The sequence below is a fragment of the Glycine max genome, chromosome 7 (genome assembly GCF_000004515.6).
Source record: "Glycine max cultivar Williams 82 chromosome 7, Glycine_max_v4.0, whole genome shotgun sequence".
Classification (NCBI taxonomy): Eukaryota; Viridiplantae; Streptophyta; class Magnoliopsida; order Fabales; family Fabaceae; genus Glycine; species Glycine max.
In genome coordinates, this window is record NC_038243.2 from 37,993,740 (window position 1) to 38,020,312 (window position 26,573).

Below are 26,573 nucleotides of genomic sequence, written 5' to 3' on the forward strand. Positions count from 1 at the left end.
AAAAGTAGTTAAATGAATTATATTTATTGAGTGATGTCGAGTAAAAATGGAACGAAACATATGATACAATTTGATAATAGCTAAAATTTTATTTTTGGTTTATTATGTTTTTTTTAATATTTTGATCTTTTATTTTTTTTAAATTTATTTTAGTTTTTTGTGTTAATGAAGAGATCCATTTTACTTCTTTCACCATCTTTTCGTTAACACCGTCAATATTTTAAATTATAAAATAATTAACTTAATATGAAGTAGCTGGTGTGTTGTAATTGTGACGTCATTATTTCCTTACACTTGATGTGCTTTCTTTCTTTATAGTAGGGGGAAAAATGTCTTTCTTCCCACCACATTTATCCGAGGACTGAGATGCTCTCTCCAACATAAGTTTTGAATAAACATAACCTTTATTCAATTTATGCACGTTATCAATAAAATACCAAGTTGGTTTCATCAATTAAAATGGAACATGAACTTGTACCCAACTAGTGTTTGTAACATTGATGATCATACCAGTGAGATGCAGTACTGTACCGTTGTACCAAAAAAATAATAGATACTACTGAAGTTCATTTAAGTATCTGTTTTGATAATAAAAAAAAAGTATATATATATATATATATACTGTATTTTTGTTATTTGAATAACAAATAGTTGATACGTACTATATAAGAAACATAAGAAAATCATCAAGATGATGATATTTAATATTATGATAAATTTAAATTTTATTTTAAAAGTATTCTTAAATTTAAATATTGTAAGTGATAGTTTCATTTAATATTCATATTTATAATCCTATGATAAATGTTAATAAATAAAGTTAATAATAAATTAAAAGTATAAAAGAAATTTAACCTTTAATAAATTTAAAAATTAATCATTCTTTTTTATAATTAGAATCAAAAGAAAAATTTGATTTGTTATTTATATATAAAATTGGAAGGAAGTAGTATTTTATTTAATATAATATTTTTTTAATAAAAAAATACATAAAAGTATTCTTTAAAAAAGCAACAAGTTATTCTTTTTTTTCGTACACATTGTCCAAGACTCCAAGTACTACTAGGGCGTGGTTTTCACTCGATGGAAAGAGCAGTGGGTGGTAGCAGTAACGTACCCCACATGCACAGGTACAACCTGCGTAGAGATAATGTTGGGGTGGCATGAAAACCACAGAGAAGTGCAGCATGGGAAACAAAGGAAGGGACATATATATATATATATATATATATATATATATATATGTTGAATGGGCCAAAGCCATTACCAAACACACACGCTGGAGGTGGAGTTGAGTTGAGTCATGTGACTTAACCATTGATGGATTGAAAGGGCACAGATCAGTTAACATAAAATTATTTTAATTTAATTAAAAAAATTGAATTTGAATTTTAAATATATAATTATGTTAAAAAAATTATTATTATTAATAATTTTATTTAATTCGAATAAAATTATTATTATTAATAATTTTATTTAATTCGAATAAAATTATTTTTTTAAAAAAAATATACGTGATTTAATAAAAAAGCCAACACATGATCAGTCACAGCCACCACCCATTGGTGAAACCCAAGGAAGAAGTATAGTAAACATTTCGGTTGGAAACACAAAGACAAGTGTGAGTGTCCCTCATTGCATTGCACTACGCTAACACATTCATCCATTATTGTTCCTCACTGTCTTCGCACGTGACCCATCATCCCTCATTGCTTTAGTAGCTTCATTTAATCAAAACTGTTTAGTACCATATTTTATGAAACTAATCATATAAAAAAGTAACGTATGGACTATAGACAGACAACACTTGTTGATTGAATTGCTCAAATTTTGAAATTTGGAAATTGTAATAACGGTAATTTGCTCAACTCAGAGAATTGACATCCCAAAGGTACGGTTCAATAATTGCCAACGACCCTTTTTGGCTAACAGTTTTTTAACCATGGTGCAAATTGTAAATTCTTCAACTATTATATTTATTTTTATCGATAATTAATCTTTTGTTAACATGTTGTGTAATGTGTACGGCAATATCTCTTAAATTCATCATGGTCTTTTAAAAGTAATTAAAAGACCGAATCCATATATTTTTTAAAGTTTGAAAATTAAATTCATCTGTATAAATACAAGACGCTCAACTATGTTAGGGAAAAAGATGAATACTATTATCTCATTAACCACACATTTCACCTTACAATATGCTTCTTATATATCTAAGAAGGCACACACACTAACAGCTGTTACATTTTGTTTACCTATAACAGAAGTACCTAACTTTCAACTACTGACTAACTCATTTGAATTACTCTACATTAAACTACGTCGCACCAAAAATATATAGGAACTAAAAATACATTTTTTTTCCATATATTTCTAAAGCATAAAAACATGTGTACCATGAGTTCCAGTATTAATATTTTGCTTGTAATAATATTCCAAAAAATAAAACAAAAGATCGAACACGTATGGTACGACCCAAAAACAGTGATCACCACTAGGGGGATTAGAGTTTTGGTTCTCATTCATGGGAATGAAAATGACTTGGGAACGGATAAAATAAAAAGTGTTTGAACAATATTCATCTCATGGCTGGCATTTTGGAATCTCCATCAGGTTCAGAGTTGTCGATGAGAGATTCCTAGATATACCACATGAAACCCAACTATTTGGGTTGTTTGTTTACGTGGGGATAACGGAGGAAATTGAAAGATTCCTTCAACTAAGCACTTTTTCAAAAGAATCAAAGAGCACAAGGTCATCTCGTGCGTGTAGGTTAGATAAAACGTAGGATTTACTTTTTATTTTCCTGGATTATAGATCACGGTATTTACTTTTTATAATATAGAAGATATTTACTTTTTAAATAATTAATTACTATAGTTTTACGGAGAAGTAAATCTTTAATTAAGATTTAAATTCCCTCATTTTTCTTAAAAACAAAAATTCTTAATGATAAAAATATAACTTTTCTAGTGAACTTACCGTTTTCTAATGTTAAAATAAAAATGATAGAATTTGATCTGGCGAAATCTTGGAGGGCTATTAATAATGATTCGTTTTAATATCCAGATAGGGTTGTCTTTATTATTTCCTCGGACAGAGAACAAAGCAGTATTTATCGTGTAATAGTTTATAAAGCATGTCTTGGTAGGTAACCAATATTTTTCTTGTATCACATCATGATGCTATGGCGTTTGCAATTAATGTTGAATTGAAGCACAAATGTCAATTCACATGGTGCTAAACTAGTAGAAATGATATATTCAGGAGAAAAATAAATAAAACTACTCTACAACTTCTTCGTTCATAGAATTGAAGATTATGTTCCAATTGATGTCCCATATTCTGTTGTGCTTCCAGGTGCATGTCATTTATTATACCAACTAATAACAGGGTGATACCAATTAATTTAAAAGAATGCTACGGACAAAATCATCTTTTGGAAGTGGTAGTTCCATTATAGTTTACATTTATAATATTTTCCATTAATACCAACCCAAATCCGGTATTCATAAGTATTTAGGTTGACTTATTTTCACTAACGAATAATAATAAGCTAATTAAGATTCGATTGGTAATGGATTGATACTATCACATTATATAAATATTCCGGGGTAAGCTACCAACTACCAACACTTTCACCTTCTCAATCTAAGCAAAATAACGTTGTAACTATTGTAAAACTCAGAAGTCACTGAAGTCAGAACAAAAAAAGTATAAGTTTCTTGAAAATTCAACATCTACATTATTTAGAAAGTGTACATATTTTCCGCATGTTAAAGTAGACATTTGTTACTAAAAATCATAGTTAAAAAAAATTTAAAACAAGAAATTTGAGTTCAGTGCATTTTCAGCCCTCGAGATGTAGTAGGCCTTTTATACTTCATTAAGTTTTTAAACTTTTTTTCTTATCATTGGTATAAAGTTGTCCTCACTGAAAACAGTAATTAATCTTTGACGGAGATCATAAATACATACAAAATAAATATTTTCTTTGTAACATGATTTATTTCATATTCAAGTGTCAATCAGAATTGAAATTAAAATCACTTGGTTAAAGGACATAAGTCATTACTACTTGTACCAACTATTATTACTTCATTAAGTTTTAATTAACACAAGGTTAGTTTCACCAAAGATACTTATTAACCTAATTAGAACAAATAACATGAATTAACTCAATCGACTCTGAGGAGGAAAGCAGAAACAAATTTGCTCCAGTTTTTTTAACAGTTCTATTAACGTTTTCTTTAGTCTTTGGTCTAGAATTTGAAACATTGTAAATTACGTAAAGAAGCTTAATGTGTGTGTGTGAGAGTATTTCCATTGGGGAACCATTTATCATCAAACAGAAATTAACAGAAAAGGAAAAAGGGGGTAGTTGATAAGTTAAACATGAAGCATGCGTGGGTATCAGAGTCACATTAGTAGTCACAAAACAACCTAACTTGGCCTTTCAGATACAAATGATAACCACTATCCTTGCTCTACAAGTTTTAGTCATTCATGAATTACGTTTTTAGAGTGTCTTATAAGCAAATTAAGGACTCTACACTTAGCAGTTAGTTGGCTGCGTTTGTTGATTTGAGAAGTTAAGATTCGGTATACGTTTGATTTCTTTTATGAAAATAGTGTTTTTTATTTTAAAAAGTTCTCTTTCAGCCTAAAATAAATTAATTCAAAGTTCAAACAAGCACTTTGATTAAGAAAAGAATTTTCCTACCTAAATCCATGGGATTGAATATAGAAATGAAATGAAAGTTGTGATTCTGATCTGAGCTATACATAGCAATATCATTAATTCAAACCCACTTAAAATTGGGTCATATAAAACTAAATATTTGTTGCAATTATAAGACAACCCCAGTAGTAGAAACTTGTCACACAAGGTGAAAAAGTTCAGTGAATGAAATTAAGGCCAAAGAGAAAAGAAAAGGGACAGGTGAGACGTTGATGGAGAATAAAAATTCCCCAACTGGACTGGACAACTACAGAAATTGGACCAATCAATTAAACTTGTCCAATATCATTTGCCATAACCATTCTACTAAGAGGACTAGGCCCAAGCTTTTTTCTCCTCATCATAGTCCTATTCCTAATAACTTCCATTTGATTTCTTCTTCTAATTTGCATCATTGCCTCTTCCTCAATCACAAACCTCCTCATTAGAACATCATCAGTCAATGATTTGCCCCTGAATACTCTCCTTCCCTCAGTGCTAAGCCTAGCACTATTTGTTCTTTCATGTTCATTTTGCAATGGCTTTGATCTTGGATAACTATTGCTTCTTCTAGGTGGCACCTCAGCTCTCAAAATCTCATTGTAGGAATAGATTGGTGCACAAAGACAAACCCTTGTGAAGGATGATGCAACCTTTAGAGAGGCACATTTTCTTAGCCTGTTCTTGTTGTTAGGACTTGGTGTAGTAGGTACTTGAGGGGATTTTGGCATTGATGATCTCTTCCATAAAGTTGAATTAGGTGTTGGAATTTCTGTAGATTTTGATACACTTTTCCATAGGTTAGTCACCTCAATTGCTCTTTGGTACCATGGCTTCCTGCAACTTGAAATGAAGTGAATGTCATGCACGAGTTCCTGAGATGGTGCAGCTGCAGCTGCTTGATTCATACCCTTCACTACATACATTTTTATTTTTTTCCAAAATGGCATGCAGAAGAAGCAACTGTGCAAGTGGAACATAATATTGAATTTATTTGCTCTTTCTCAACCTTAAGAAAATTTGGGGAGAGGGTCAAGTTTAGGGCCTTGTAAGAAAGTTAATCTAAACTTTGCCTATGCCCACTAACTAACTGGGAATTTTCCAAATTTAGGCTCACTATTGAAAAAAGCTAAAAAGCCGGTCAGCCAGAGAATTTGACTTTCCTACCTTGGCATGAATGATGTTTTCCTTTGGGGTTGGTCAAATTCATAACAACATTAAGGTTGAAAGACTATAATTTGCAGAGGTTAAACTTGGTCTACACAAGGTTGAACCAATAAAAAAATTATTAAAATGATGAGCCGGTGCACCCCATTTTTTTGACTAATCCGGGACAAGGGTTAAGTTAAGTTTTAGGCCTTAGAGGAATAATGCTGAGCATTTTCATTTTTCTCCACAACTAACTAAACAAAAAATAAATACAAAAAACAATACAACCTCAAGCTTATAGATGATCATACATTTATAGAAACATTTATTAGTAAGCAAATATAATATAGTATGCAATATATATGTATATGATGACAGAAAGCTAAAGTACATAGATAATTAAATTCTCAACATGGGTGTGTGTTCAAGTGTGATGGAGAGGAAAAGGTATAGGAAAATAAGAAGGGAGCTAAAGTGAGTGAGCATACATAATATAACATACCTTCTGTTTGAATTGTTCTTTGGATCTTGCATGAACAAAGAAAACTGAAAGTATGAGAGAGTTGGAGGAAGAGAGCAAAGTATTTTCATTTGTGTAGAGAGTGAAGAAGAAGAGGCTTTTGCTTCTGAAGTGTGTGAATCTACTAAGATGGGGTTGGCAACGTGCTTCTTTCCTTTTCTCCCATTCTTTATTCTAAGCCAACCCCTTTCTTTTGCTTTGGCTGCCATGATGCCTTCTGATTTTGAGTGAGAGAGAAAAAGATTTTGAAATTCCAAAGCAAAGTAAAAATGTTACTACTTTTAATGTAATTACCAAGGTGGCCCCCTAGCTCTTCAAAAAGGAAAGAAGAATGACCCTTATTAAATTCATTACTTTCTGGAGCCTTAATCATATTTTGCCCCCTAATCTTATATGATTGCTAGGAAGAGGAGATCACAGAGGCAATTAATTGGTGTAAGACATGCTTGGCCTGCCTTTATGGCAGAAAAATTATGGGCTGCTAAACCTCAACTCTGTTCACTTGCCTACAATAACAAACTCTCAACTCATTCTTCATATAATATAATTAGGGTAATGATAAGTGGCCCTAAATTTACTAACACAAGTAATTATTTAAGGTTATTCAATTCCATGTTAAGAATTTAATTGAAGTATATTAATAGTGTAAAGGTTTTTTATACTGTAATGAATTATGGTGTGTAATTAAAAAATGACTTTTTTTTATTCATAGAAATCAAATATATGTATCATAAGTAATTAGATATACGTGATGTTTAATTAATTGAGTTAAATTTTCTTAATAAAAATTATTTACTTTGATAATAATTAAGTCATATTTAAAATGTTTTCTAAGATCACAATAAGTTAGTGTATTCAAATTAAACTCATTGAAGTGTCATGGGATCTTGCACACGCTTGAGAGATAGTTTAATTGTACAGAATTTGTTGTATGGCTTTCACGTATTATCTCCCTCGCTGGCATCACTCATTATTCTAACATGTTGAGATTCAATGCCAGGATTTATAAAATTAATGGATCTCTTCTTGCAAATGGGTTGATAAATTAAGTCAACCCACTAATCGATTCGGGATTGTTCTGTCAGTTTAATATTTCGGGCAATGGCATAGATTAAAAAAAGGGTAAAATTATTTTTTTTCCCTCTAATTTATTTTTAACGCTGAATTTGGTTTTTTATTTTTTTTCCGAGTTCAATTTAATCATCTAATTTTTAAAATTGATTTGATTTTATTCCTCTCATTTTAAAATAAGTTCAATTCAGTTTCACCATCTAAATTAATTTGAGTGATTATGTCATCTAAATTTGATCCTATCATTTAAATGTGTATTTTATAGTGATTTAAAATCATCACTAAGTGTTTTTAAACATATACAAAGTGTAATTTTTTAACTGCGTTGGCTCAATTTAAATGGTAGGATCAAATTGAATCGATTTTAAAAATTAGAAGACTAAATTAAATTCAAAAAATTAGAGGACGAAATCCAAGCTAAAAAATAAATTAGAGGAATAGTAATTTAACTTAAAAAAAACATACCTCAAGAAAGTTATCATTATTATAATAAAAAAATGGCATTTTTATATACCATTAACTCTTATATTATAAATTTAAATTTTCATTGTATACACATAAGTACATTTTTTATAATACTCTATTTTTCTTTATAACAATTGTCAGTCATCATTATTTAATATTTGTTTTATATCTAAAAAATAAACTATTATTTGTTTTCGATTTTCCTTTCATGTCAATATTTCTTATTTTTTTTACCCTCGTAATCTCAACTTAAATTAATTTTAATATTTTATATTTTCTCATCTCAAATTTTAACTTCTTGTATACACAAAAAATCTCAATTATTTGAACTCTTAAATTATATTATATATATATATATATATATATATATATTAAAAAATTCCCCTTTTCCTTAAATTTAAGCTACTTATATTTTATACTCGATATTGAACTTAATTAAGCACATTTCTGTTATAATTTAAATATTTTTATTCTGGTTTATATTTTTTAAACTTTACTTAAATTTAAAATATTATAGTACATAGGATACATACTACAGTATTTGACAATGGATACATATATTGGTGATTTGCTAATAAAACAAGTTTTAAAAAGGACACAAATTAGTAAAATGTATTGATAAAAATTATAAAAGATACTTCATAGATAATAAGAAGGTTGCAATTTTTTGCACTCATAATAAATTTCTTATCCATACCAAATACCTTACAGACCTAAATCTCATGTTATCAAATTCCATCAATTTGAGATGATTTATGTTTAATATTTGAGTAACCAATAGGAGGATTATATAATTTGGCTCTTGATTCAAAGTTGTGATCCCAAAAATTAAAATCATATTTCTCCCATGAATCTCTTTAACTCCTTTCTCGAGGGTCAACGGAAAGGTCCATCAAATTACACGGAATTTTGGAGCTACACGTATTTGCAATTAATTCCTTGCCTCAACAATTTTATATATCCTACTCCTATCACTATCATATTTCTTCAAATTCAAAGTATATCTAGAAAAGGAGCTATAATTTCCTTTCATGTGGACATCACCATTTGAAAACGCTCCGTGTCATGCATACACATAAGGACCGATTAAATTCTAATAACTGTGAACTTTTGTTGTGCAATTATTACACAAGCTCCTGTACCTTTCTGTTTATGATGATAATGGGGACGTTCGAAGAAAGGAATTATTTTCTCTGCTTGGCCAAAAAATCGGTGTTATTAATTCTTGACTCATGCTACAGTTAATACCCTTTCACACACGATTTGAAGATAGAAATGATACTTGCACAGCCAAACTCACAAACACTCATGCAAGTCATTTGATAATAGACAATGTTTTTAATGATGGAATGTACCTTAAACCCCACAAGGAATGTTAGAATAAAATATGTGCAAGTATTATATATTACTCTTTGAATTTAAAGCAACTAGTTACCTCCATTTTTTCTTTTAAGAAATTAAAACCAAAGAAGAAGAACTCCAAATGGTTTCTTAAATAAGAGTACTCATAGTGAAGCCATATTCAATTAATACATAATGAAGAGTTATGCACGTCAAGTTAAAAAAATTATAAAACCCAATATGGTTACAATTATTTTGCCACTTGATGCATTAAAATATTACAATTTTGCTAAAGGTGTTGTGGTGCTACGTATGTCTATCCCCAAACTCCAAAAAGCTGCAACAAAGAGAGAAAGACATTATGATTGGAGATGTTGGTTGGCATCTTGGCAATTGTCATTCAATAAAGATTAAGTTACAAGGTAAATTATAAACATGCAATTTCTTAAGAAACTGATTATATTTTGCATCTTGAGTGCATATGCTGAGATATTAAATCCATCAAGGCTGGTCTCAATTTTTTCTATCCTTCCTTAAGAATTCCATACCAAGTTAATTAACAACAAGGGCTTTCCCAAAGAGTACCAAATTAACCACCAGAGTCAAACCATTTAATTAGCCTATAACCTAAACATTATTTTTTTATTATTATTTATTGTGTCAAAAAGAAGAAGAGGTTTTCAGACTTTCAGTCATCTTTTGCTTTTTTATACATTGTAGACCATGGAAATCATTTTGTTCACTTTGGATTGGAACGAAGGTCTTCCAATCAAAAGCACAAAGAGATGCTAATGCTACTACTGCGGTATGGTGTCTACACCTTTGGGGTCCTTTAATTTGCTAACTTTACGGAATTTAAGGTCTAGTGACTATATATCAAACTAGTTTCAATTAATTAAAAAATAAAAGAAAAAGAGAAACATGAGAAATTTTCTCCTGTTTGTGTGTGTGAAAGAGTGCTAGAGTGGCAAAAATTCTGTATTTTCCTTATCTTATTGCCTTTTTTGTTTTCATTTACATTTCTGTATTCTCTTAATTTTGTACTTTTCTCTGCTTTCTTATCATTTACATTACTTTACAAGTCTACTCTTGATTAGCACCAAAAAAAAAAGTCTTGATCTTTTGATTAGTTCTGGTGAAGATTAACGCTTTTAGAAACTATCACAAATTCAAGATACTGAAGAATCTTTTGAATTAGAAATTCTCTTCCCAAATTAATAATAAAATATATATTTAAATTATTATAAGAGAAAATAAGATAAATATTTACATAGTGTAAAATATTTTTATATTATCATTTAATTATAAACAACATATTATTAATATTTGTAATGACTATCTTAGAGATCATATCTAGTTGGTGATGAAAAAAAAATTACACTCACATTGTGTACCTATTAAACTGTAATTATAAACATACATTTATTTTATCTTTTATCACATTTTTACTTCATTTTCTTGGGTTCTTATTACATCTATCACTTTCTCCCCCAACCTTTTTTTCCTTCCTATTCCTCTCTTCTTCCACCCGAAATGGGATGTATATTTTTCTAATATATTTTAATTTTATCCCGTTGATGAAAATTGTGTCCATTAGTCTAAGTGCTTATCAAAATTTTCCAATTAAAGCAGGGACTGTGAAAGATATTACAACTGGGTAAAGATATATAAACGGAAGCTGACCTAGTAAGTTCTTTCACTCCTTTTCTTTTTTGAGTGTGTGAATAAAATTGCTTCATTGAGTTTCTGTTTTCTATAAATTGAACTTCCATAGCCATGGAAATATTGAGCCGAACCAAAATAAAAGCATTCATTAATGAAGTGTGTAATAGTATAAGGATCTAAATTTAACGAAGCCAGGCATATGGGAGAGTATTATTATAGAATCCGACAACTTGATCATGCAAAAATAAAATCAAATGGATTAGTTGGCGAGCACTGAAAATATATCATGATGCGTGCATGGCATATTCACGTGCAATCTCTGGTTTGTTTTTTAGAAGTCATTAATTATCTCTTATTCTCATTCATTCTGATCCCTCATCAAACCAATAGTTAGCCCCACGCTCACTGCAGGAGTATCTGAAGGACAAGGACATTTAAGACCAATCAACTCTATTTTTATTTTTTAAAAATAAAAAAACAATAAATTAGTTCCCTTCAAAAAATAGAGGCACTAGCATGAACACTTGTTAAGATAGGAATACATTAAAAATATATTTGTGGGTTTTATATGAGACTCATTTTCAGTTTAATATGAAGTTTTCTTGGGGTTGATATCAAGTTTCTGGAAATATCGGAGTTAAATAATAATAGAAAACCATTGTCACGTAAGTCATTAAATGTGATTCTTTTTCGGTTTGTTCCCTACATTTGTCAGTGCTATAATTTAGCTGACATTATTATAACAGCAGCAAATAGTGTGAATCAAATTATATACAAAGAAAAGAAAAAAGGACAACTTGGTGCCATAAAGCTCCCCCATGAGAGTCTAGGAAAGGATAGATTATTACATGGTCTTAATAATGTCATATTCCTTACTAATTTTAATATGATATATAACTAAAATTTTCAGTTTACGAAAAAATTAATAAAATTTGATTATGTGTCATAAAAATTAATCAATTTTCATATGACGACTGAATTTTTCAGTTTACAAGAAATAATCAATAAAACTTGGTGATGAGTTACGTAAAACATGGTGGTATAAGATTATATAATAATTTCTAAAAAAAAAAAAGGGTAAATCTCGCTCATATTATGAGTTTATTGCAGGTAGCCTTAAACCTTGCATTTGTAAGATGCTGATTCCACAACTAAAATGTGACCTAATTTTTCAATTTGCACTAAAGAATTAAAAAAGAATCAACTTGTGTTACATAAATACTGACCAAGATCATGGTGGTACGAAACCATGTAATAATTTCTTAAAAGAAAAAGGCCAGTCTCACTCATTATGAGTTTATTGCAGGTAGCCTTACACCTTGCATTTGCAGGAAGCTGATTCCACCACAACTCAAATGTGACCTAGTTACACAACAACTCTGATCGTTACACCAAGGCTACCCTTCAATCAAATAAAAAACAAATGTACATGTAAAAATTGAATAGAATTTTCTTTTCATATACTGATCAAATTGGAAAAGAGTGTTCTCACATCCAAACCCAAATTGAAAATGGGTGTGAAGTATAAAATCTGAAAATCAGAATGAAACTAGTTCCTCATCAGAAACGATTCTATAATAGTTATTCACTATAACCTTTAAAGTATAACAACGTCTGTCACAAGTTATGAGGGAGAAAAAACAAGCTATAAATTATGTAGTCACTTCTGTTGAGAAGTCTAACTCACTGGTTCTCAGATTCCCCCGAGCATTTCTTGTTCCAGCTGCCTGAACACGCTTTGCGCTCCCCGCGTTTTCTTTTGTTCTTGAGAATGTTCCCATCTCTATACATACAGGACTTCAGAGTTGATTGCTCTTGAGACACTGCAGGGTTTGTTGTTGCCATATGAATATCTGACATGGGGATAGGAACAGGATTCAGACTTTCTTCTTCCCCTTCACCTCTCTCCACATCCTGAAGCCTCTCCACAGGATACTGACTTGCACTTTTAAAGGTGTGCTCATCTGTTTCAGCTACCTCATGTATCAAGACATTGTCCACCATCTGCAACCATAAATGTCAAATGTGAATATTTTCTGATATGTACAAACCACCATCATAGATAACAAACTTTGATAGCAATAGCAGACCCAAGAGGTGCTTCAAGAGACCAGCCCACCTCATTCAGTCACGTGGGTAAAACTAGCAGCAGCATATCCCTATTGCCTAATCCACTATCACTACCCATAACATAATCTGTTATAACAGAATTCTGTCCCACTAATTTTGTTATTCTGTTTCGTTATCGTTTAGCAGCACTAGGTGCTTAGACTCCATTATAAATAATGTAAAGCAATAGGAATGAGGGATATCAGAAAAGCTTCTTACTATTTCCCTTTTGTTCTTTACTATTCCTGTTATTTTTCTAAGTTTCTGCAGCTCCATTTCTGTGTCCTATCAATTGGTCCAACCTGCCGGTAACCTGCTGGAAGCATGACTGATCCCCACCTCTGTCGGTGGCAGCCTATCCGCCCAGCCATCCACCACCACCCACATCTGCACTTATTCTACCCCCCACAGGTCCCATCCCTTCCATTTCACCACCCTTCGCCGTTTTCCCTGTTGGAACCCCTGCCTTCGACCATGCCCGCTCACAACAGTCACGAGACCACCATGGACTGCCTTGAAGAGGCACTGTCCCACCTCACCCAGAACATTTCCACCATGACCGCCAAGTCTCTGGAGATGGCCGCTAAGCTTGATGTCATCCTTGACTGGTTATCTGCTCTCCAACCAACTCCATCTTCTCCCAAATCACTCGCTCCACCGGACGCACCCATGCCGAATCTGCCCCCCATGGTCGGAATCAATTCCGGCACCACCTACTCTTGCGTCAAGGTGTGGCAGCACCACCATGTCGAAATCATCGCCACTGATCAGCGTAATAGAAGCTCGGCATCTTACTTTGCTTTCACCGAACGTTTGATCGGTGACGCCGCCAAGTACTACGTCACCATCAACCCCATCAACACCATCTTCAATGCTAAGCGTTTGTGTGGAAGGAGATTTTCCGCTGCCTCCATTCGGAGTGATAGGCAGTTATGGCTATATAAGGTTTTCCCTGGTCCTCCTGACAAACCTATGATTGTGGTCAATTACAAGGGTGAGGACAAGAAATTCGCTGCTGAGGAAATGTCTTCCATGGTTCTCATGTGATTCAGCTTCCTTTCATTGATGTTATTGGCGATCAATCTTCAAGTAAATCCAGTGTTCTTGAATCTTTGGCTGCTATTAAACTACCACGTGGCCAAGGTACTTGCACTAGGGTGCCTTTGGACATGAGGCTCCGAAATCACCCTTTTACAACCCTAGAGCTTGTCTTGGAGTTCTATGGCCAGACCATTTCAATAGATGAAGCACACATTTCTCAGGCCATAAGTGCTGCCACTGCTGCCACAGAAGAGCTTGCTTGCCATGGCAAAGGGATTTCCAACAACCCTTTGACATTGTTGGAGAAGAAGAATGGTGTTCCTGATCTTTATCCGGTTGATCTTCCTTGTATAATTCAGGTTCCAGTTCATGGACAACCTAAGAATATTTATGATCAGATTAAGGATATGATCATGGAGTATATAAAGCCGGAAGCAAGTATTTTATTGACTGTTCTCTCTGCTAGTGTTGATTTTACTACTTGTGAGTCCATCGGGATGTCTCAAAGTGTTGAGAAAACTGAGCTCAGGACGTTGGCTGTGGTGACAAAGACTGACAAGTCCCCTGAAAGCTTGTTAAAGAGACACTCAGGCTGGTTCAATTGCTGCCAGTGGCCGATATGATAACCTTATAGGGATGTTTGGCTCAAGATCAGTGCCTGCAGTTGGTGTAAGTCTGGGAATTGAAGGAGTATTTGTCATACTGGAGCAACGACAGAAGGACATTTACTACATCACAGGAGAGAGCAAGGAGGTAGTGGCGACCTCCCCATTCTTGGAGAGACTCAAGAAGAACGACTATGAAGTTCTCTTCATGGTGGATGCAATTGATGAGTATGCAGTTCGGCAACCCAAGGAATACGATGGCAAGAAATTGGCTTCAGCCACAAAGCAAGGGTTGAAGCTGGATGATGAGACTGGGAGGAGAAAAAGAAGGTAGCGGAGAAGAAGAAGTCATTTGATGAGCTCTGCAAAGTCATCAAGGACATTCTGAAAGACAAATTGGGGAAGGTCATTGTCTCTGACAGAATTGTTGACACTCCTTGCTATTGGGTGAATGGTGAATATGGACGGAGTGCAAACATGGAGAGGATCATGAAAGCTCAGGCTCTAAGAAACAGCAGCATGAGTGGCCACTTGTCTAGCAAGAAGACCATGGAGATCAATCCAGACGATGGTATCATGAAGGAGTTGAGGAAGGGGGCTGAAGCTGACAAGAATGGTAAGACTGTGAAGGACCATGTGTTGCTTCTCTTTGAGTCTGCCCTTTTGACTTCAGGTTTCAGCCTTGATGATCCAAACACATTTGCTTTGAGGATTCACAAGATATGGAAGCTAGGTCTTAGCATTGATAAGGATGACAATGATGACATTTAGGCTTCCCCATCAGTTTATTTTGCGCCTCTTAGTCATATTACAATCAAGACCTCTGACTATAAGTCAGATTTTCCTGTATCTTCTTCCTGGCTAGTTGCTGGAAGCTGCATACAATGGACACGTTTGTGGCTGAATGAGGGGTTTGCAACATGGATTAGCTATTTTGCCATTGATAGCTGTTTTCCAGAGTGGAAAATATGGTCTCAATTTCTTCATGAACCTACTGAAGTCCCAATCATCTACAACCTTGAGGACAAGGTTGATTTTCCAGCAGTGGGTAATGATACCAATAGCAGACCCAGGAGGTGCTCCAAGAGACCAGCTCACCTCATTCAGTCACGTGGGTAAAACTAGCAGCAGCGTATCCCTATTGTCTAATCCACTATCACTACCAATAACATAATCTGTTATAACAGAATTCTGCCCCACTAATTCTGTTATTCTGTTTCGTAATCGTGTAGCAGCACTAGGTGCTTAGACTCCATTATAAATAATGTAAAGCAATAGGAATGAGGGATATCGGAAAAGCTTCTTACTATTTCCCTTTTGTTCTTTTACTACTCCTGTTATTTTTCTAAGTTTCTGCAGCTCCATTTCTGTGTCCTATCAAACTTCCAAGTTTAGCGAATTAGCAGTAGCATTATCTCATGCAACACCTTCAATAGGTATGATGTTTGATACAGATTCATTGGAAAAAGAAATCAGAATATAACAATATTTCAAAAGAAATGTCAAAAAGCATTGGTGCACAGTTATATGTTGGATGGCAATATGGCATAATACCATATTTATCAGAACCATGAGAAATAAAGAAATCACAGAAAGTTGTTTACCAGATGAACAACAAAGAATTGTGGACACAAAAAGACGAAAATGAAGATTGTCTTTATTGAATTTTATATAACACTTTTTCTCATATTTTATCCAACAGTATAAATATCTAAATAAGTTATATTTCATTGCATAAAACACTTTCTAGCATCATCTGAAAAGGAATTGGCAGAAATTATAGGAAGAACTTAAACTATGTAATACTTCTTTTGAGAAAGCTTACTACATCTTCACACGGGTCAACAACCAAGGCCGAATGGAGGGTGACATCAACAGCAGACAATAAGCCAACAGTGCTCTCAATTATATCAGGAATCATAGGACCTTCTCCATAACTTGAAATAGCACTATCATGCATAACAAAATCTCCTATATCAAAGTCGGCTCCATCCTGAGTTGAATTATAAATAACCCCAACAGATACTGTATCTCCATTCCCTGCAGAGATTGTAGGACTTTGAGCAGAGCTAGTCTGCTGCACATCACCGTGATTTAGAAGAAAGCTCAAATTTTCTGATGAAGAAAACTTTGAAGCATTTTTGGACAGGATTCCATCAACATCAGTCTTCAGCTTGTGGACCCTAGCATGTATATTGTCTATTGTCCAAAGCATCTTCTGGAAGGAAGCATCGATTTCATTGAAATCCAACAAAGGTTGATCTTCTCCAATGTCAAATCTGTCTGTTGAATCAACATGCGGCTCTGTGATCACTATACCAAGAGAGAGTATAAAAACATTAGTCATGACTTAGATACAAGTCAAAATGTGATTAATAGGCAAATGAAAGGCAGACTAGAACTGCGAATAGTGAATACAATGAAATTGAAAGACAAGTCAATACACACAAACCACTGACATAATGCTAATGCAGTTGAATAAAACAGTTTTATTAATCCTTTTTTCTCAAGGGAAAAGAATACAAGAGATGCTAATAGCACCACTGAACCACTGATTTAACATTATAGCAGCAAGACATTGGGTATCATTACAAAGCAAATTTCCTAACCTGGATTGCCAAAATCATCAGCCAAATAGCCATCAGGATCAGACTTCTTATTCTCTACAATTTAAGTAAAGGAAAGAGTCACACACTTCTCTGAAGCAGGGACAAGCGGTTGGTAAACAATGAGAAAAGATAAGCAAACCAGGTATCAAAATAAATGAGTGGTACCAAGATAGGAGAAAATATAATGACGTGATGTATACGATCCAATATCAGTTGTGTCTTCAACTTTCTTCCTTCTTCTTCTCTTTTTGGCCTTACTTCTGAGCTGTTCACCCAAAAATGGCAATGACTTTGAACCAAACTCTTCTAAAGTAAATTCATCAGGTGCTGTATGTTTTCCCTTGTCATATTCTGCAAGCTCTTTACTATATTTCAATGCTTGTGAGTCAATTTCCCTAATTCTTAGTTCTGTCCATTTGCAACGCCACATTAGAGGTCGTATAAAGTTCCTCCAACGATTGGTCAACTTCCTCTTCCTACAGTTACACAAGACATTAATGTGAGTAAATAACAGTTTAATGTAACAAAGAAAAAATATTCAAGAACATTGCTTCACCACTAAACACCAACTAGCCAAGTATAGTGGTAACACTGCCAATTAATGATTAGCTTATGGAAGAAAAGATTGATCATTAATGGCCTCTAAAGAAGACATTGATAGTATGACAGACCACACAAACAATGCTGATTGGTTTTCCAATACCAATCTTTACTAGATGCAGAGCCAAAATTCTTTCATCAAGAGTTACTGCTAGAACTATAGGTGATGAACAATTGTCAGGATTTAATAATATAAATTGAAGTGCATGCAGTATCTAAGGAGTTGCATAGAGGCCATGTGGGAAAATAACCTACTCTCTTACTGAAAAATCAAACCAAGACACTAACACACCATATACAACTGGAGATTGTAACCTTTAAATTCTATACTTTTCAACCTCTTTCAATAATTATCAGTAAACTAGCGCAGACATGCTAAGATTTTTAATTGCTAAACACCCATTATCTAATGTGAACATTTGAGTGCATATATGGATTTTATTTGTAACTTCAATGACTTATCAACAATTTCATAAGACCTGGATTCTTTGATTAGATATTGATAGCTAATCTATTTCCAGGCAAAAGAATGTAAAATCTACTGATTAGGAATAAAAATCACCTCATAGGAAATGCAGAACCATCAGAAGTGTTTGCCAAGCCATTATCACCCAAGAATTCTGACTCCACTTCAGCATCACTCAATCTATAACCATTTTCAGCATCAGAGGTAGTGTCAGCAAACGAGCTTGAATAGTCTGTTGCATCAGGGTCCTCAACTTTGTTCGGACCAAAATCACCCTTGTTTGTCCAACTCATGATGTCGACTTCAGTGTCCTCAACAACTTTTGTAGAGTTAATTGGTTCATCCAAAGGCTCCACCTTAATGATGGGTTTCTCAAAGTGACCCATGTTGCTAAAACCCTTCTATTGAACCTCCTCCTTCCTGGATGCAACCCTTTTAAAGTAGGGACATAAGGTTGTATTTCAAAAACATGGCTTCATTTAAAGTTTTCCTGGTCGAATTCAAAATGTTGAAGTTCATGAGTAAATTCAACAAATACAAAATCAATTCATTCCGATGTATTGTTGATATTGATTCAATAGTAAATAGCTCAAAAGAAAACTAGCAACTTCTACTACATAAAAAAGAGTACATAATGCAATATTTCAAAGGATTTTGCATACATTAGTATGTTACATGGCTCTAGCCCCTCCATAGTCTCCTAAGCATATAGCTCTAGTCAAAAAGTGTATATCAAATTAATTTAATTTGATAATAATAACTCATAACAGAGAGTATCACTTCAAGTTCAGAAAATATGTGTACATATAACCCAATCGTAGAACAAAGTAACCAATGAAAGGGGGGAAATTTGATTATATTGCAAAAGTCAAAAACAAAGTCAGTGGTGCCAAAACATTGGTTAATTACTCTCACTTTTCAAAAATAAACATAGCTTAATTGATATAAATTTAGAGTTTATTAAGCTATGTTTATTTATCACAAAAACATATAGAGTGTAAAATGATCAAGGATCAATTAAGCTTAATTAACCAATGTTTTGAAATGATCAATTAAGCTATGTATAAATCACTCTAAATTTATTAAGCTATGTTTAATTTAGAGTTTATTAAGCTATGCATAAATCACTCACAACAAAACAGTGTAAAATGATCAAGGATGCAAAATACTCCAATGACACAAATAATAATTCATCACAAATTTCAGTATTCTATTTCTATACCAAAATCTAAAAACTCAAACACCATTCATGACACACAACCACATAATTAACCTCAATGCACACCGAATTACAAGAAACCGAGCAACGCCAAGCCAATTGCAACACACAAAGACACGCAAAAGCACAAGCATCAACACGCAAACATGTTCAGCAGAAGTTCATTCAAGCACAGCACCGTGACTGCAAAATTAACCGAATGACTCTATAAAGTCGGGAAATGTAAGTTGAATTGACGAAACTTCACGTGCATGTGCTAACACGTAGCGTAAAAATTGAGAGAGAGAGAGAGAGAGAGAGTACCGAGAGAGTGAAAAAAGGGTTGAGATGCGAGCGAGAATGGCGAAGTTTGCGGCGTGGAGGAGCAATGTGAGAGTGAGTGGGTAGCAACAGTTTAACGTTATAAACCTAGGAAGAGTGGAAGGAAGGCGCAGGTTGCCGCTTTGCAAGTTCATGTTCCCTTGTCTTGACACGTGCGGGTGCTACCCTAACATAAAATATTGCACGCTTATTGTTGTTGCCTCCTTGTTCCCCTTCACTTATTTTTATTTTTATTTTTAAATCAACCATCAATCTTGCCTAATTAATTCGGCTTATATTTATATATTTAGCTTTACATTAATGTTAGATTTGTATTGTTATTATTTTTAAGTTTCAAATTCAATGAGAATGGATTTCAATTTATTTTTAAGTGTTTTTTTAAAAGTAAAAATCAAGTAGAAAATAAAAATATTAGCTAGCATCCTTAGGACATGGATTTAGAAAATTAAAAGAAAAAAAATTATGATGTGTGAAAATACACTCTCTTATAATTTTTAATTGCATTTTCATATTATTTCTACTATAATTTTTTAATATCTTAACCGATGTTCTTAACAATATCCTATTAAAAATAGAGTTTAATATATATATATATATATATATATATATATATATATGCTATTATTTAACAAAATTTAAGTAATATTGCATATCAGTATTTTATTTATAAAAATACTAAAAAATACCCGTGTATTCTCACGAATCATTCTCATTTTCATGCATATTTAAAATATAGTTGCTTATAAAATTAAATTTTTATATCAAAATAAACATAGTTAGTTATTTATATTCTCTAAAAAGGAAAAAAATACTTATGCAATAAATATAAAATTAAAAAATTATCTAAAATAATAGTGACCGGTAAATATATATATATATATATATATATATAATAAAATTTATTTCAATACATTTAATATATTATTTATGTAAAAAACATTCAACACTATTATATGCATAATAACCAATACAAGTATTTTATATTAAATTATTAAAGATAGAGTCAATAAATTAATTTATAATAAACTAGTCTGTAATTTATTTAGCATACACAGGGGTGTTCGTAATTTATTTAGCATGTATATTTATTTGTTTTGCAAAGTAGAAATAAAATGAAAGATAATATGCAAATTTAAATAGAGTTAGCATTGATAAACTTGGATGTAAAGGTATGGCAAAAAAAAAAAGGGTTAAGATTGGTACTAAAAAATTTTATAGAGGTAATTACAGTGATAGGAAATCTACATAACAAATAAAATTATAGTTTCAAACATATATAACAAAAATTGTTGGGCATATTGCAGAAGTTGTTTTGGCAAAATAACAAAATAGATGCAACGACAAAACTAAGATCTACTCTATGTCGCTATTGTCCTAATCTTTTTGGCGTCTAACTCCCAGATCTTTTCAGTGCGTCTATAGTAGAAGGAAATTTAATCGTCGTCGCTGAAATTGCTCTCTTCAAGAAATTGATACCATGGTTGAACCACGTATTTATCACCAATTCCAGCGTCAATCACCACAATAGGCCATTGTAGCGGAGGTCCAAACCTTCTCAAAATTGTCATGTGTTGATCACAGTGGATAAGACATGATGTGATAGAGGGCGGAAGTTGCTATATGCAAAAAAGAAAGATTAGCATTTAACTAAAGATTAATATAAATAGTATGAATAGTGATTAATATTTTACCAATGGATAGGGGACATCAAGCATGCATTGAGTGATGGCAAGAGTCCAGATATATTTCCTTGAGCTGCAGCGTGGTCTTCCACATGTCTGCTGGTCTATTGTTGGAGTGAAGTGCAAGTTGAATATGGAGAAGTGGTCAGAGGCAAGAAATTTTATGGTTATGGACTCATAAATTTCTAATTCTTTCCTGAATCTTGTCAAGCCATCAGCAAAGTAACATTTCCCTCTATGTTGCCTCTGTCGGATTTCATAAGTGGTCCCATCATATTTAAATTGCACGAATTCTGAATAGTCTGGCTGCCATTGCTGGTGGTAGAAAGCTGGTATTTGTATGATGTCCTGAAAGGAAGAAGACAGTGTTAAACAAAACAAAAACAATATCCAAAAGTAGGCATTTTATTTTACCTTGTCACAATGGAATGCTGCTTTAAACTGCAATATTAATGGGCGGCCGATAATTGGATTTCTAATCTGTAGTGAGAGACCATTTGAAAAAGCAAAAAGTTAGCATTTGAGTATCCTGTCTTAGTAAGAGAAGTTATGTTTGTTGATGTTGGAAAGAAATAAAGAGCACGATTTGATAATATTAAAATTAGAGGTATAAATCATTGTTTTAAAATATACAGAAGAGAACATGTATATTAATCAATTTGGTTGGGACAACATAATAGGAAGCAGTTGATAGAGTTTGGCAAAAAAAATGAAATAGAAGGCAAGAAAACTAATATTTGTAGACCTTAATTGTGTTGTTGATGAAATTGAATACTAATTGAGTTTAAGTTCTTTAACATGTGACTATTAGGATGGTGAAATATTAATCAAAATAAAACAACAGAACCAAATAGAAGGGTACAAAATGGAAGTCATGGAAGAACCTTTCAGAGTTTTGAATGAGTATAATGAAAAGAACATAATAGACAATGCATATAAGAAATCATTAGTATGAACCATACTAAACTTCATCCTTAAGTAAGTAAATGCAAGATATATCCAAGTAGGAAAATAACCTGAATGAAATCAAAGCAAAAGCAGTACAACCAAATGTCTAATTTGTGCATACCCATGGAAGCAAAAGATCAAAGCATATGGTAATGAATTTTAGCATTGATGAAATGGAAGAAGTTTGAGTGTGCAATATATGGACAAAGGTTAATAATAATCAAAACAGCTAGGAAGCTGAATACAATTGATGAAAATAAGACAAATAAAAGGGTACAAAATGGAAGTCATAGAAGAAGCTTTGAGAATTTTGAATCAGCATCATGAAAACTACATAATAGACAATGCATATAAGACATAATTAGTATGAACCATACTAAACTTCATGCTTAAGTAACTAAATTTAGAGGACAAAAGATTAGGTATAAGTCAAGTATCCAAGTAAGTTATTAATATAACTGAATTAAATCCAACCAAAAGCAGTACAGCCAAATGTCTAATTTGTGATGATAATGGATTTTAGCATTGATGAAATGGAAGAAGTTTGAATATGCAATATGTGGACATAGATTGAACAATTACATGGCCAAAGATATAAATTATATATATGTATGTGCTCTAAGATCACACCATGTCAATGTGAGTATCAATTGATTTTTGCTGGGATAGGTTTTCTTATTTTCATCAAGGAAATGTCAAAACAGAACATGCATATTACATGGTTTCTAAAACATAACCATTCGAATATGCAAGAAATAAAGACAACATGACACCACTACCCAATCTCTAAGATAACACTATGTCGATGTGAGTATTAGTTGTTTTTTTTTCTGGAATAGGTTTTATTATTTTTATTAGGGAAATGTCAAAACAGAACATGCATATTACATTATGTGTAAAGCATAACCATTTGAATATGCAAGAAATAAAGACAACATGACACCACCAGCGAAAAACATCCATAAGCGCCAAAACATACAGAAAATAAAACAATGTTCCAGGTTTCCAAAATGAAAACATCAAGAGTGATGAAGGGATGACATCTAGAAAGAACTGAAATAGAAGGTGTGAAAAATGGGTGTTATTCAGGCATGAGATATAATTCAGAAGTGTGTCCATGGAATAACAATTTAGTACATGAAAGAAAATTTACTAACTATTCTTACAAGTCACTGTGCATAGACAACGATGCATGCAAACCTAGAAACCACAAATACGTCTGTCCTAAATTCCAAGCGGGAAAATGGCAAAAACTGACGACAAGATGAGCAATTTTGATGTGGGGTATGAATGAAAGATGGAATCAAAAGCAAGGAAAAAATAATGAGATGAATAAACATAATTTGTGAGTATTCGGTTTATACTCACCTTGTTGGAGGCAGTTGATGAATACGAATTCATGGTGATGGGGTGTGCGAAAGACTGGTTTCGGTAAACCTGAAGTGGAGGGTGCAGGTTAAAGTACTATGTTTTGGTGGTGTTAAGTAGTGGATGTAGAAGATTAATCGGTGGCTTTTGCAGGGATTTAACTTGCGGTAACTCAACAGGTTTTGGAACTGTGGATTTTTTTATTGGTGAACGTCACAAAAAGGTTGACATGTTAGAATGCAAAATGGTTTGTATTGTTTAAAAAATTCAATGGCCATTATTAAATTAAGAACGTGCCTTTAACTACAGCCTGCATAATTTATAATAATAATAATAATAATAATAAACCTCCATAACAGGGGAAAAAATTAAGAGATAGGAAATATTAGTGCATGTGGTACAATAATAATAATAATAATAACGAAGTAAATATGCATGACATCAAAGAAAAAATTAAAAAAGAAATATCAGTGTTAATTCTTGCCATGACAACATTAAAAAGGGCTACAGTAACAATGGTAGGGCTGCAGGTTACGACGCTTTAGCCATGCAAGGATTGCAATAATAGGATTCACAGGGCGGTGTTGAAGAATAAAGGTGTTATTTTGCAAAAAAATTTCCCTTAATGTTCTCATCTTTTCCTTTTATTCTTTTTGCTTCTTCCTTTATGCAGGCTACAGTTACAATGGTGGTGGTGCTGAAGGTGAAAATGCAACATGCACAGTAGAATGCCCATCACTTTTGGAACCCTCCCACACTGTGTCGATAATGTAAAGAAAAGATGAAGGCTGAGGAAAAATCTCGATCTCTCTGTGGCACGTGTCAACAAATGAAGCAAGGGCAAAATGTACGTGTCAACAAATGAAGTAAGGGCAAAATGACCAAAAGACCAACAAATGTGTCACGTGTCAAACTCCTAGGTATTATTGACTTACATTAATGTCACCAGAAATGGACAAGATTCTATTGAATATGCTATCACAAATAGAAGCTGCAGCCTTACAACTTTGGGCACCTTGGGCTTATGAATAATCAAATAACAAACAATACCACAAAAAAATGAAAACTATTAATAATAATAATAATAATAATCATAATAATAATAATAATAATAATCTCACATGAGTCGTAGGATTTTTTATTTAAAAAAGGAAGTACTTTTGGGGTGAATAAATGGATAAAAGTAGAAAATAATGTATTATATTTTATCATTGTTATTATTATTATTATTATTATATAGAATCTAGTTGAAGGCCCTTTTATGTTGTGATGATAGGACCCAAAAAATTTACGTCAATAATTCAAAGGAAATTGCAAGAACATCAGGAAAGAAGAGGGCAGTGTTTAAGTCAATGTGAGAGAGGTAAAAATTTTGAATTGCTTTGAAGAGAACTACGATAACGTTTTTTTATACCCATTTTTTAAGTTGCAAATTTTTATTCTACTCATATACTTTCAAGCATGCTAATTAAGTTAGATAAAGTAATTTTAATTTAACTACATGTCTTTAAATTATTTGTTGGCAGACAACATAAAATGAATTGGACATTTAGTTCCAACTCTAATTTCTCGTCCAGTTGCATGTTTGCGGTCTAAACAAGGGAGAAGGCTCAGGAAATTTCTAGGCTCCACGAGAGAAAGAAATGGAAAGATAAAATAATTTTGGGAACAAAAAGCAAAACACATGTCAATCTTTAAAGGTTTTCAAAATTCTAACTTTGTCAACTATGGCCATGCACTTGACTACTTGCCAATCTATCTCTTGTCATCCTGAAACTTTTTGCATGAACTTCATTTTCATCCAGTATTTTTCCCAAACTTGAAACAATATGTGCTTCAATTTCATTATGGTTGTTGAAAAAATAGATATTCAAATGCATAGATAATTTATAAAAAATCAATGTAGAAGTAACAAATCCTTTAATATTTTTCTAGGTTTTCTTGCATGCATTTTCCAAATTTGCTTCTATTTAACTGTTGCATTTTATTGACAATCATGTGTTTTGTATGCTTCGTTGTTGTTTTTCCTGTTTATCACATTAGCAAATAATAGAAAACAAAATGAATATGGGAGAGAAAGTTGACCAAGACATAGATTAAAATGCAGTTTTCTTCTTAATTAATAGTTATTTTTTCTTATTGTTTTTCGAACTTTGTTTTTAGTTCCTTTTTTATTTTCCCGCTTACCACGAAGATGAGAAGAGAGAGGAAATATGCAACACGTTTTCAGAACCTCTTATAGAGATGAAGAGAGAGAGGAAAAAATCTGGCTCTCTCAGTGCCATGAGTAAACAACTCTGACACATGTCAACAAATTACGCAAAGGCCAAAATGGTCTAAAAACCAACAAATGTGTTGCGTGTCAAAATCGCAATAAAAGGGAGTGTTTAAAGCAATGCTTACGACAACTTTGAAGAAAGAATGGCAAAGAAAGAAAATAATGAAATGTCATGGGCGAAATCGAAAATGCATGATGTATTGTTGTGGTTAATTCATATTGATAGAAAGGCAAACCAAAAATTCAGAGTTGTATCCGTATCAAGTTATATTCTGCAAATAGTAGGAGTCTCGGCTGCAAATTTGTTTATAGAATAGTAGTATTGTTTATTTATCAGTTAATTTGTAATTACATTAGTAATATTATAATGACCAAAGCAGTAGTCCAATGTGTACA

General features: G+C 32.7%; 2 protein-coding genes, 1 long non-coding RNA gene and 1 pseudogene across 7 annotated transcripts; 2 read left to right on the forward strand and 2 right to left on the reverse strand.

Moving 5' to 3' along the window:
- Positions 1-4,892: 4,892 nt before the first annotated feature.
- LOC102663038 (uncharacterized) lies at positions 4,893-6,791 on the reverse strand. Of its 2 annotated transcripts, none has more exons than XM_006583791.4 (2): positions 6,372-6,791; positions 4,893-5,563 (listed from the first exon to the last, which is right to left on the reverse strand). In XM_006583791.4, the coding sequence occupies exons 1-2, from the start codon at positions 6,596-6,598 to the stop codon at positions 5,011-5,013; spliced, it is 780 nt and encodes a 259-aa protein (XP_006583854.2). In that variant the 5' UTR covers positions 6,599-6,791; the 3' UTR covers positions 4,893-5,010. The 2 variants fall into 2 exon arrangements, with proteins under 2 accessions (XP_006583854.2, XP_006583855.2); XM_006583792.4 differs by having other exon boundaries at positions 4,893-5,557; positions 6,372-6,784.
- Positions 6,792-9,552: 2,761 nt separating this feature from the next.
- LOC121175167 (uncharacterized) lies at positions 9,553-24,904 on the forward strand. 2 transcript variants are annotated; one of them, XR_005892361.1, is made up of 4 exons: positions 9,553-9,688; positions 9,987-10,071; positions 10,899-10,952; positions 24,573-24,904. It is a non-coding gene; the product is annotated as an uncharacterized lncRNA (long non-coding RNA). The 2 variants fall into 2 exon arrangements; XR_005892360.1 differs by lacking the exon at positions 9,987-10,071.
- Positions 12,091-20,049, reverse strand: LOC100789398 (uncharacterized). 3 transcript variants are annotated; one of them, XM_014778142.3, is made up of 7 exons: positions 19,884-20,049; positions 18,458-18,851; positions 17,461-17,771; positions 17,296-17,349; positions 16,515-16,999; positions 12,619-12,935; positions 12,091-12,293 (listed from the first exon to the last, which is right to left on the reverse strand). In XM_014778142.3, exons 2-7 carry the CDS (start codon positions 18,745-18,747, stop codon positions 12,221-12,223), a joined length of 1,530 nt encoding a protein of 509 aa, XP_014633628.1. In that variant the 5' UTR covers positions 18,748-18,851; positions 19,884-20,049; the 3' UTR covers positions 12,091-12,220. The 3 variants fall into 3 exon arrangements, with proteins under 3 accessions (XP_014633628.1, XP_006583856.1, XP_006583857.1); XM_006583793.4 differs by having other exon boundaries at positions 16,512-16,999; positions 19,884-20,048; XM_006583794.4 differs by having other exon boundaries at positions 12,091-12,333; positions 16,512-16,999; positions 19,884-20,048.
- On the forward strand, positions 14,481-15,179 carry LOC121175166 (heat shock protein 82-like; annotated as a pseudogene).
- Positions 24,905-26,573: the final 1,669 nt, after the last annotated feature.